The 13897-nt window shown below is 36.0% G+C and overlaps 1 protein-coding gene across 3 annotated transcripts in view; it reads right to left on the reverse strand.

The window, feature by feature from the left end:
- AP3B1 (adaptor related protein complex 3 subunit beta 1) overlaps positions 1-13897 on the reverse strand; it is a 144013-nt gene that overhangs the window by 112816 nt on the left and 17300 nt on the right. For all 3 annotated transcript variants that reach the window (XM_062599444.1, XM_062599443.1, XM_062599442.1), the window contains exons 4-6: positions 9810-9905; positions 7436-7596; positions 1802-1868 (exon numbers count right to left, since the gene is read on the reverse strand). In XM_062599444.1, coding sequence (XP_062455428.1) covers positions 1802-1868; positions 7436-7596; positions 9810-9905 — 324 coding nt within the window. The remainder of the gene's footprint in view (positions 1-1801; positions 1869-7435; positions 7597-9809; positions 9906-13897) is intronic.

Below are 13897 nucleotides of genomic sequence, written 5' to 3' on the forward strand. Positions count from 1 at the left end.
ACTCCTGGAAACACATTGCACTGTTCCCTTCTGGAATAATAATTGCTTCTTGAAAAAGAAACTCTCAAAGTGGAGCTGTCTCAGCCCGGGTTGGAATCAGGCCTTGTAAGGATACAGACCAAAAGGAACTGGAGGGGGAAAAAAAGCTGCAGCAACTACCATATTATGTCTCCAAGGAGGCTTTTCTGAAAAGGTCCAGGAAATCTGATTCTAGACCATCATTTTTAGCTTCTTGAATGTGTTTAGAAAAAAAAAACAGCATGATCTCGGCTATTACTTCATTGCTGTCCTCACAAATGGCATGTCCTCTGTCCATTATTCAGTGTCACAGGGGCACCAGAATCATGGCATTTACTAAGTAATGAGCTTAAGCTTGTAAATATCTCCAAGTGCTGGGAGCAGTGTGCTAGGAAGACCACCATCTATATCTACTATATACATTTTTCTCCACAACTTTTTGTTAAAGCATATGACAAATTATCCAACAATTAATCACATATACTAAGCAATAAGGACTAGGGAACAGAGTGAAAATGCAAGGATTTCATTTTCCTGCCACCAGCAATGGAAAGACACAGACATGGCTTCTCTGTCTGTTCTGCCTCCACAGGTATGAAGAATTGAATCTCACATTCACAGATTGCATGCACACCAAGAGCATGAACCACAAAAAGAAAATACACAAAGAACCACTGGGGGGCAACTCCACAGAAGTATAAAGGCCTCCGACAAATGAGCGCAGGTCAAGCATGAATGCAGTCAGGAGAACTAACTGATTTACTGTCTGCCAAGCCATTAAGTTGTGACACTCTTCTTCAGCAACCTTTCAGTGGAAACTGCTAGATGTTTATTAGGGAACACCACCACTTATTTACTGGACACCTGGACTCTACTAGAAAAACAGAAGATATATTTCTATACATTATAAAGAAACACTGGGCTAATAGCAGACAAATCAACACACCATTTGATATCCAGTAATACTTCCATTTAATCAAAAAGCACTACATCCACTGAATTAGTCTTGAACGAGAACATGAACATGAGAAACATTTTAATTGACAACTCTGTTTCTATCTGAAGATGATAGAGACATCATTACTGAATTACCTTTTTGACTTAGACTTGTGATACTTGCTCACAGTGGATACAGAAAGAAAAATATTTGATTGTGTACTCCTGACCATTAAGACACATCAGAAAGTTCATATGAATTTACAGAAATCCTGTTTCTATATAAGGCAGGCAAAACATAGTAGGAGTATTACATCTACAATAATTGAGATTGTCATTGAACATCAGTTTTACCTACCAGATTGGAAGCGGGAAAATTTGCAAGAACAAACAAATATATGCACTGTAAATATCATGGGTTAAGTGATACACTTAACTGACATCAACAAGAATACTATGCATCATACAGAAGTAATTTATTCTTACAATCTCATAATCAAATAGGAACAATTCAGCTATCTTTTCAATGAACAAATGTCTATATGAAGATACCTGTACATTGATTCATATCATAAAAACGTCAATTTTAAAATTAAGTTTAAACAAAAGCATACACAAAGAAAACATTAACACAGATTAAGAATAAAATCCTGTGACAGAAGCAAAATTACCAGTCATATTAAAGGAAATGATTAACATTACATCCATAGTACAATGAACAAATATACTATGAGAGCTCTATTTAGAAGCATATCAGGAAGGGTTAGGCAAGTGTATTATGTACTGCTGCATGACAGTCTGTAGTGTAACTCTTTAAAATTATTGTCTAGCAACATTTGTCACTTACCGTACTTCTATCCTTCAAAAGCTTTTCTATCACTTCAATTAACATTTCTTTTTGCTCTGGATCAAGACTAGAAGGAAAAAAAATAAAGGGCAATTTATTCTTCAATATTCCATTTACATATTTGGTCAGATACACAGATATTGAGAGACTAGGTTTGTTGACCTCTAGACAAAAGCTGGAAACAAAGAGTGCTGAAGAAGCCACTTTCAGTAAAATCAAGCATTCTAAATAACTGATATTAAAAGAACTTCACTGAATAAAAACTGATCATAGACTACAGAAATGAGGTAACAAAGTTATAAAGATTACAAAACATGCAGAACTAGTGTAACAATAAAAAAAAAAGAATCCTAATACTTAGACTCCTACAAAGATTTTAGGATTTTAAGAAAAAAAATAATAGACGCCAACCCATCAGAAAAAAGAAAAAGAAAAACCTTGCCTGAGCTTCAGATGTTAAGTCACAAAGATCTCACTGCTCCTGTAGCAGAACACTTCAACAGGAAATAATTCAATGGTAAATGAACATCAGGCCAGAGCAGAATTGTACTTTTAGTATCTAATTATTGATGAAAAGTTGCAAGTAATGTACTTTTACATTACCCTTTAGACAGAAGTGCTAGAATTCATAGTTTAGAAATTTATTTCCAGTGTATATATACCAAATTGATGAGCAAGTTGATGAAAAATATAGACTATTTAAGAACCTCCTTTTGAACATGCAGGACAGTACAAAGATCATAAACAGTAAAGACAGAAGGAAAAAAAAATACAATTATCCTTGTATTGTCCCTCTGCACCTTCAAAAGAAGAGCAGAGAAAACTTTGCCAGAGCATTCATTACTGTATTACTTGCTTCTTATGTTTCTCATGTACCATACCAAAGATACAAGGAGTAGATAAGGACCAACCTGCCATTCCAGTTGCTTCTTCATCATGGATCTACAGAGCATGAAAGAACCCAAAGCAAAGGCAGAAAAGACAAAAGACTGAGCACGTTCAAAGAGCCATTTATACAGATCATATAATCAATCACAGAATGGTAAGGTTGGAAGGGACCTCTGAAGGTCATCTAGTCCAACCCTCAGCACAGCCCATAACGGGGACTGAACCTGCGACCTTGGCATTAGTAGCACCACACTCTAACCGACTGAGCTAAACTTGCCCAACGGGCCTTAGATTATATAAGTAGTTTCACATCTTTGAAAATTCATTTCTATGTGGATACTACAAAGATAAGTAAAGAAGCACTTGGTCAGTATTGTGCACTTCAATTTTAATAGTGATGAATTGTCCTAATGCACAGTATGTCATCTCCAGCTGCAGACTCACAAAGCAAGTATCTAGTTGAGTATTACTTTGTTAAAAAATCTGATACCTAGCAGTACTAGAGCATGCTAAATGGATAATGTAAACCTTTGTTAGAAGCAACTACCATGGGCACATGCAAAGCACCAGCACATAGTTCCATAGGTACTTCTACAATAATCTCCTGTTACAACTTATGTTTTTTTTATCAAGTGTCATGGATCTTCTGCAGAAGACCAAAACCTTCAGAGGAAAAAATCAGAAGTCTAACATGCCTTTAAATCTTCAAAATTGGTATAAAATTTAAAGAGAGAGGGGGGGGTGAATTACTATTACTATGCTTTTTTTTAAAAAAAATACTAATTTAAAATTTTGGATGTGATTCAGTAAGGGCTCTTCCCACTCCTCCATCTCCTCTTTGTTGATGTTTTAAAATAAGAAAGGCAGAACTCTTGGAGAGGGGAAAAAAAAAGCAGAACAGGCAAAAGAGCTCAGAGTGATCTGATCCCATTATTGCACCTGTTAGTAATAATGTGGTACCCATCAACAGCAATGATGAGACTGTTAAAAAAAAGTCCTTCTCCCAATTTTGGTATGACTAAGTGCGAGGACACAGTAGAGTTCTCTGTGGATAGACAGAGGATTCTAATAGCTTTGAAGTGCATTCAAAGTGAAATAAGCAAGAGACCTGACATTTCTAATGATAAAATCACTCCAATGTATCCAGTAATGTTGATTGCATAGGGCACAAATGTTGCTGTTCGCACTATGCCTGAAATCTTTTCTGTATGTAAGCTTCATGCTGTTAGGATTGATTGAACCACTAATGAACAAGCTCTTTTAGGTCAGACATCCATCCAAACACCACGACACTGAACACAAGGAAGACTGGAGTATTGAACCTACATCAAGAAGTCTGACTGGAGCAGTAAGTAAACTGCAGAACTATCAAACAGGTAGAGAAGTTACGGAAACCATGAAGTAACTGGAGCATATAGGCACTATTAGAATAAACTGTTACTTTTTCTTGCTCAAACTCTCTCAGAAGACAGGTAATTGGACGTAGAGGAGTATATAAACTGTTGACTGATCTTCAAATCAAAAATCCATTCCCTGCAGAATTCTAATTCTGACCAACTACAGAGCAAGTCTTCTGACACTTCTTGCTTATTACAAATAGACCAAGAGACAGCCTTGCCAACAGTATATATTTTTTATCACTGAATTGTGGAGCTATCAGTTGTCATCCCTGCTGAAAAGTCTGCTGAAATTGCCTGTTAAAGACTCTTATTTGCAGGCGAGTCAACTGTTCCTGCCTGTGGACAGGTTAATTTGAGCCACCTCTTTCATCAGTTATGAGTACTGTAGCTTCTTCACACAATCTAGAAAACTGTACCCCCCCCCATTCCTGTGGTAAACCAATACTACAAGATACGACACTGTACTGAATAAATTTTGAATGAAAAATAATAAGAGTTCACATGCTTTCTATAAGCAGCTCCCAAATCCTACTACCAAGGACACTATTGTTAAAAGTTATGACTCCCAACTAATGATGAAGTTTACTCTAGTTCAGGTAAGGTGGAGTTTGCAACTACAAGAGTTTGAAAACTCCTGTTACGATGCCTAGGTTGTTTGTGTGAAGTGAATAATGAACAGTCCCTCAAAACCATCAAGGTTACCTTTACAGAACACTATTTTCATTACAAGGGAAAACAGAGAGGAATTACTATGTAAGCCACATGTCCATTTTACTGCCAGTGAAGAATTCATGTGAACTAGAAGGGAGTTGTGGCCAGTTTCTCTGGACTGTGCTGTTGGAAATAAACTTTTTATCTTAGATATTTGCAAGAATGATTACGACATCTGGCCACCGATATCACATAGGTGATATGAACGACAAATAGAGAAAAATACAAGTTATAGTCAAAGAGGTAATCATATCTGGATAATTGGATGAAATAAAAGGTCTTTTAAGAATTAAGCTAGATTTCAGCATCTTTCACTTTTGCATCAATAAGCTCTTCAGTTTGTACTAGTAAAAATAAAATTTGTCTACAATGAAGCAAAGAAATAGAATAAGAATCAATTTAAATTAAGATTCTCTGGATTATCCTGTTGACTAGATACAGAAATACTGCTGCACCTTGTTGGCACAGACTGTCATTACTGCCAAACTCTTTCAAACAGTTATTGTTATATTATTATTATATATGTTAATATATTATATATGCTAATGTTATAATGAATATTACATATGCTATTATTATTATATGATATACTGCATATAGAGAATAGTTCAGGCTAAATTTCTTGTACGTGCTGGAAACATCTTTCAATCAAGTGCTAACAAAAAGGAGTTAGTCAAACAGCACAAAGGAATTTAAGAGTCATTTCATCTTATTAAGTTATTTGATAAAAAGCTTGGTCTTCACACACACGAATGAGCTCAGGAGAACAAAAGCAGTTAGGGGAATCTCAGTAACCCAGTTATCCCTGGGGCATTTCATGAGAGTGATCAACTCATAAAAGGTCCACCTCCACTCACACAAAGGAATACCTAAGGAAGTGACAGGCAAAGGAACCCCAACAACTCAGTCAGCAAAAAGGAGCCCCTTCCCTGGCTCTTCCCAAGGCTGTCCCAGGACAGCCACCAGGCTCACTGGCTAGAGGAGACACTCATCATAGCGAGTAACAAGAGAGACTCTCAAGAAAAGTCTCTCAGATTGAGCTGTGTTAGTATCAACATGGCTATGAAATTTATTATGGGATACAGGGAAGGGCATTTTGGGATTGTACAAGACTTATAAGATGTTTAGGGGATAAACCAATCAAAGTGGTTTGGGAAGGAGAGAGAGTGGGAAAACAGGGGGATAATGGGAAAAAAGTTGCCATTCAAGTATAAAAACACGTGGCTGGTCAGTACCCTTGTCTGACCTTGCCCTGCACCCAATCAGGGTAGTCCATCTCGTCTGCAAGGTGTGGGAGCCTCTATTCTGTGTGCATGAAAGTCTAAGTGCCAGCAACTGGAGTCAAAAATCAGAGTCACAGGGACCCATGTGCCTGTGGTGCCAGCAACCAGAACAAGTGAGGGTAGTATACAAGCAAAAGGTAGTATATCAGTTTCTCTATTTTACTTGTTTACACTTTGTGCTACTCTTCAGACACAGACTTCCTACAATAACATAAACAAGCATTCCTGTTACATGTATTGCAAGTGAATGTTGACATATCGTACAGTTTTTCAGTTTTCATAGTGTGTAATATGCTCTCTACCTCCTTAGAAGTAAAAAAGGAAACAGGACAATATATATAGTAAATAGGAATATTTAATTCAAATAAGTGATCTGCAGGCTGCATCAAGCACAAGCTGCTACATTGAACCTATCTGTTCTGAAATATGAAAACAGAAGAGAAGACCAACAAAAGTATCTTCAGAATATTTCAATGAAAGTGCATTCAGCCCTTGCACTTGCAAGGTTTAAATGCAGTATAGCCACTAAGATACGCTAAACTAGGATGAAATCACATTATCAGCCTTATAATTCACTTCAACAGAAGAAATTGAACTCAAACTAAACCAACTCAAGGCCTACTATTAAGCTAAAAATCCAGTCCATCATTTCCAAGTCTTCACTTTCCTAGCCACTTTAATTCAACAGAAACACAGGCTGTTGCCAAAAGCAATGGCCTATGGCCTCTCCACACCTTTCCTCTTAGCAGTTTTCTTTTTCTACTTTGTATATTCTGTCCCAATAACAACATAGTTTAGCTATATCGCTTGCTACTGAAGAGAAGAAAAAAAGGAAAAAAAAAGAAATTTACACCCTTGATACCTTTATTTCTTACCCTTGTAAGAATTTGCCAAAATCTACTGCAATGGACAGAGAAATGCAATACTTACCACATAGTAAAGAATCATATTCAAAAACAACAAAACCATATTTACAGGAAGACATTATAAACAGACAGTAATGATTAAAAAAAGAAAACCCAAAGTACTCAGTGTCTTCATTTCATACAAGACAGTACATATTCTTAATCTCTACTGCTGGCAAAAAGCATATGAAAACATTTACTCTAGTAATTGGGGAATAAAGAATTCCAGAGTATCTAAACTCTCACTAAATCAGTTGGGTGACAGCATGTCTACATATTCTTTATACTTCTTCAGAAATAGATCAGAGAGATATATAGGTATAAACGTGTGTGCATATATGTATATCGTATTTGTAAAAATACACATACATATACCTCTTTGTGTTATTAAACAAAGCTCACAATGATTTTTAAAACTGCTTTTCAACACATGTAAGAATTACTTACCTGTATAGTTTCTGGATTGCATGGGCTGCATTCTTCCTCACATAAGGAGATAAATCAGAAGAAGCTTCTTTAATAGCAAGCATCATAATAGGAACAATAATTGGCACGCGGATACTGGATAAAACTCTTAAAGCACTTGCACGAATTAACTGATTAGGATCCTAAAAAAATGGGAGGGAAGGAAAGAGAAGAAAAAAAGACAACAGTGTGGAAATGCATCATTAAATCCTCTGTAGCATTTACGCTAATTAGAGAGAGCACATTAAACCACCTTCTCCCCCTTTTCGTACTATCAGTCAAGCTTTCAGCTTAAGGCCACAGGGATTTGAAAACGTGCCAAACTTCACACAATAAAGTTTCATCAACCTGGTTAGGGAAGAAGCAGCAAGCATTATGAAAATCTACAAAGGAAAGCATTAACATAGTGCACTTATCCAAGCAAACTATGAAAATGATGGACTAAAAGAGACTAATATTTTATTTAATGATCTGAAGTCTTTTGTGGAATTCAGGTATTCTGAAAGAAACTTGTCTCAATTTTATTACTTAAATCAATTAGTAGATGCACATGTGGTTCTCTGTTGTGACGCTCCTACTCGACTTCTTCCTAACTACACATCCATTTTGCTCTTTACTGCAAAACAATCTAAAGCTGGCAACAAAATAGATTTTGTAAAGAACATGCAAGATTTTTAAGTTAGTATTTTGAGATTGTCTTCTATTTCCTACCTTTCTTTGCTCTAAGTTCTCTGCCTCCCTTCATAATGCTAGGGTGAGTTTGGATATCCAACAATAGCACAAAAAAGCTGCACTTGGAGGCACCGTTACGCTAAACTGGTACAATAACCATTGACTTGGGACACATGGTGGGGGGGGGGAGGAGAGGAGGAAAGCTTAACCAAGCACTAAATCCTCTAAAATCTAGAAAACTGAAGATGTGGCTGCATTAATTCAGTGTGCTACCTGTCAGAAGGCCACTGTTCAAAGAACATTTCTATCAAGGCTTGAGAGTTGGCAACACAGGTTTTTGACTATTACTACTTAATAACCAATTTACCTAAGCTCTCAAAATTCCTAATTTATAGTAACTTCTAGGCACAAATACCTGGATGGTGAAACCACTTAATTTGACTGTTGTTTTGAAAAACAGTCTTGTGTTCGTCAGTATTGCCAAAACTCATCTCCAATTACACAAGTTTATAAAAAAAATAAATAATACAGAAAAAAGAAAATCTAGTAAGATCATTTGTGGGGGGTCCCCCCCACACACATAAGTAAGCCCAGAGTTATATTATTCATTACCAAGTTGGAAGCACAGTCATACAAAAACTGAACAGAACACATTAAATTCAATTATATTTTATGTTTGGCTTAATAAATTTCTCTAGTTGCTGCAAAATCTCATTCAGCTTAGATTTTATTTCCTTGCTGTATCACCACTGAGTTACTCTCAGCCAGAACTTTGAGCTATCCCCTCTTCTTTTGTTCCTATCCACAGTTTTTTAAAAGTTATATCAGAGACATGTTCCCTCTACATAGCTCTCACTAGAAAGTTCAACAAAATTTTAGCTTTTCATGACAGTCACAGATAATAAACATGTAGAACCTATGGCATTGAAATAAAAGGTAGAAGGAAAGAGGCAGCATATTTTAGTCAGTGTGGGATGCTTCTAGTGTTGCATACCTGGTGCTCTGACTGCAGCACACTTTCTGATAAGAAGTAAAGTCTGGATTATTGATGCAACAGAAGTTAATTACAAACCCAGACAAACCTAACATTAATAGTTGGCTTGACTTTACTCTCTTGGCCTTGCAAGGTACAGCAGATTTTTTTTTTAATTTTTTAAAAAATGGCCAAACTTAAAGGCAAAGAATTAATAAATTTTTCTAAATCTCCATAGTCACACTTCAAAGGTAATCTTGGCTTTTGTGCTCTAATCCCATTCCCCATTAATCTGAAAAAAAAAATAGTACAAAATGTTATTTCTTTGGTACTTTTTATTAAGAGTAATATACACTACACATTGAATATTTTAATATGGGTAACGTAGGTTTTCCTTATGTTCTGTTACACATAAGCATCTTTTACACAAACTAGAAGAAACAACTGGTTTAGGGTAATAACTAGGTCTCCATCCTACACACACCAATCAGCTGCATTACTTTAGTGAAACAGTTCTATTTCAAACAGGTTTAGCTGCTTTCTAGGGTTTGAGGCAGCACAAAAAACTGTGTAAATGATGTAACTTGAGACTGCTTTACCAGTTACAGATACCTACATGCTTTAGCTTTCCAGAGTAACTTGCACAGATCTTTTTGTTTTTGTGCTATCGCCTCAGAATTCTCCACAAAACGCTGTTTAAAAGGTACTCACCTTTAAAGCACGCTGAAAAGTACTAATGGACAACAATGCTAAATCTTGCTGCTCTTCTGCGTAACGCATCAGATAGACATATACAAGTTTTTTTATCTGAAAACAAAAACACAGAAATCATCATTATCAGAAAGTTTCGGTTTTCTATGAAACTGAGCTCTAAATCGCACATTTTTGTCAATATTTTATTATTTGAAGGAATGGAAAAATCACTATGTCTCTGGAATAGTCGCATGCTTGATAATATCAAAATGGTCTTCTCACATGTCTTATGATTTATTGTAAATCTTGTAATAAAAATATCCTGAGATGCTGCAAAATTACCTAATTAAGCATAGAGTCAGATGAAGACTAATAATAGAGTACTGCTTGGTATTACATATTAGTAGATAGAGATTTGAATAATCTAAGAAATTGCCATGTTGCAACTGACCACCTGAGCAATCCTAATCCATTTTTAACAAAAAACGGCATAGATTAGGCTAAACTGCAATTGCCAAGGATTTCAACAGGCCCATTTTACTTTACTCTTGAAACTCAAAGTCAATTACTTTAACACATCCAAAAGTGAATTTAACTTCCAGCTGAAGGGCAGTAACTTACACTACTTAACTCTGATTAAACGACCACTTCTATCCGTGCCTTGTACAAAAGCAAAGGGTATTAGATACACCTTTGCGTGATTACAAACGTTCAAAAGACGCAGTCATTCATAAGCTTACCACAAAGGATGCAATGTTCAAAGATTAAGAAAACCTCAGTATGATTTGGGGGAGGGGGAGAGGAGAGTTTTCATTTTAATTAATTTTACCCCCTCATGGCCACTATGTGTCAAGTAAGCATTGAATGCATTTTTTACATTTGAGTTGTAAACTGACTATTGGGGTTTATAATGGAAACTCTGAAAGACACCCTCAACTACAGCTGTGCTATAATTACCGCCACTATCAGAAGATGCATCTTTGTGCCAGTTCTGGCAAAAAGCATAATATTAAATCACAGAAGGTTACACCACCCCAAATTATTTGTTGTTCAGCTATAGACAAGCAGCAATCAACACTGACCACAAGAGGCCTATGCTCTGAATGACTGCAGGTGTGCAAAGAAAGCCTCCTTTCCTTGAAACCACTCTGTGACTAGAAATGGAAGCACTTAGGGCTTCGTGACTACACTGTTCTTTTATCATTTACCTTCATTCAATGTTGACATGCTCCTTTCTATAAAACTAATCATAACAGGGGCATATTAGGCTTGAGGAACACAGGCAGATCTGTTTAATTAGTTTATCAATAAAAGCACATCAAACTCCATGAGTTATTGACCAAGACTTATTTTTGTTCTATACCACCAATTGCTTATCAGGTCACTTTTTGTATCCTTACCATGCAATGACATGATGCACATAATCAAGTCGAGGGCAGTGTGTACTTATAAAAAATAAAAATCACAAGGCACTTCTGTAAACAATAAAATGCCCTTTGCTTCTCTTAAGACAAATGAACGTGTTCTACTGCTTCTTCACCTCCATTTTCCTTTATCAGGGCATTAAGCACAGTTAAAAGAAAACAGCAGCCATTTCTGGACAGGAAAGTCACTTAGATAAACTAATGCATTTTATGCTACTGCATCATAGCAATTTGTAGGAGACAGATTTTTTAAGAGTTCTTACAGAGCGCACAAAAAATGGCAAAACAAATTAATAGAACAGCATGAGGATCAGCATACTAAAAATCTGACAACCTATTCCAAGTAATTACTAGAAATTTCAAAACTACCCTCAAAACTGGATCATGATAAAGGTATCTGGGAGCCAGAAGCGCTAACTGGTTGGCTCTAAGGGTAGTTACATTTTGACCTAAATTTCATCCAATAATCCCGATAAAGGAGAGAAATCAGTCAGCTGTCTTTTCCAAATGCTCTGATATCTTTTCAGTTTAACAGTCTCCTCTCACAGGCATATGTTAGTGCTAAAGTGCAGAAAAGTAAGTTATGAGGGAACTTTAACCACCGGATAAAGGAAGACATCTGAACTCAATTATCTACTTAAAATATAACAAAAAGGCCTATTAAATACGAATGGAGAAGTTTTCTGCTAGTTAATAGCAGTTAATAGATCAATAAGTTTATAAGTTTATAAGCACTCTTTTCAGGAAAACTTTTTAAGGCATTCCTTTTGGGTCCAAAGTTTTGGACGATTCAAAAATCAGACCTACAGTACATAAAATTTAAAGGGGAAGAGAATATATTTGACCAGTTCCACTATTTCCTATCTTAAATTAAAATAACATCTAGAATTCTCTGCACCTTTCATCACCTATTATTAAAAATGTATTCACAATGTCTTTAAAAGTATTTAAATACAGTAAGTGCTGTAAGAGACTGATATTGTCATCTTTGCATCCCAAATACCAACCTGTCACAACTCAGTATTTAGCTTCAGGCAAATATATGCATTGTTTCATAAAAAAGAAAAAGCAAAACAAAATTTTAAAGTAATAGCTAAATAAGAACAACTTTTTAAAAGCTAAAATTAGAGTGTAACTTGCCTCTGTCTATCTATCAATACAATATAAAGAAAAAAAACAGGTATGTTGGTGACATCCTGTATCGCAACACAATAGGGAGAGGTAGGGGTTTGCTGAAGTCATTATTGCAGGATATATAATCTTCTGTGGCATAAGCCATGGGAAAAGCAACTTCTTTGTTCACATTCATAACAGATGGCTGAAAAACATGTTTTACAGGAGCGGAAGGAAGAATTGTAGTATGCAATCTGTTAACTTGCCATCTTAAAATGCAGTGCTTCAAACAACTATTCCCTGCATTCTACCATAATTATGTTCCTGTGAGGCAGAATATAGTCAATAAAGTTGCATGCTTGCTCTGCGCTATCCTCAAACTGCCACTTGTCAGTCATTATGCAGTTCTGACCTGCAAACTTATAACTGTGACTTTTCATCCAGATTTTCACTTGTCAAGGCAACTATAAATTTGGCACCTCTGCACTACAGCTGACACCATTTAGTACTGGCAGTGAGCATTAGAGTGACAAATTTGTTATTTGTTTATAAAAAGTTTTCCATTGTACAATGCAGATGCTGCTTTCGGTCTTGATTTCTCAAGCCACGTGGCAAGCCTGTGATCTTAAACACATTCAAGTTGAATGCAGTCTCCATTCTTAACTTGAATTTACTTGAAATTAGTTCAGTTCTCTCTAGTTCAGTATGAAGAAAAAGCTATGAAGCAAGCTACCTTGTGTGTCTAACCCCTAATGTTGGGGCAAAAAGTAGTAAGTATACTTCTAAAATAAGAAGATAGTGTGCAGTCAGAAAGAAACTCATGTTTCTGCTGGTGTTTCATCCATGGAAGTCTTGTTAAATAAGTCTCCTACTAATTAAAAAGAAATCATGCAATTTAGCATAAGTTGAATAAATTCAGTCAAGCAACTTGACTCTCAAGAAATTAACTCTTATCACAGATGTTTTGGATCCAGCTATTTTACAGGAAGTTTGATCGTTCTCCAGTAGGTCCCTTCTTCATATCACTTCTTTCATAATTCTTCATACAAAGTAAATAAGTAAGAGAGTAATCCTAACACAGGAAGTAGCTTCACAACAGAAAGGAGCATTTTGGTTCCATGTCTGTCACAGTGAAATAGCAAACAGGACTCCCTGCCAAAATTCCTCATCTTTTTCATCCAGTCTATCATGTGGATACTTTTCCATGCATCTTCACAGAGTGGTGAGCATATTAATGCCTAGCCTAAAAACAAACATGTTAGGCCCATCCCCCTTACTGTACATACCAGCAATAAAAATAAGACTTTTTATGCAAAGGTAAGTTGTGCATAAGGTCTTGCTTTCAAGTCTCCACATCTTGTAAGATACTCAAAAGTAACCCAGAGATCTGGGGTTACAATGCATCTAAGCATAAGTTTCTTCACAGCTCAAGATGGTACCTGTTTTTATCTCAATAGTCCTGTCTTTTGACGAGATTGTGAAATTTGAAAGCTACTTTTTTATAAGTCTTCTCTAATCACAGGCATTTTCATCGGCAGTTTAGAATTTGTTTGTATTTTAATAACTAAA

This window comes from Rhea pennata, chromosome Z (assembly GCF_028389875.1).
Source record: "Rhea pennata isolate bPtePen1 chromosome Z, bPtePen1.pri, whole genome shotgun sequence".
NCBI classification, from domain to species: domain Eukaryota; kingdom Metazoa; phylum Chordata; class Aves; order Rheiformes; family Rheidae; genus Rhea; species Rhea pennata.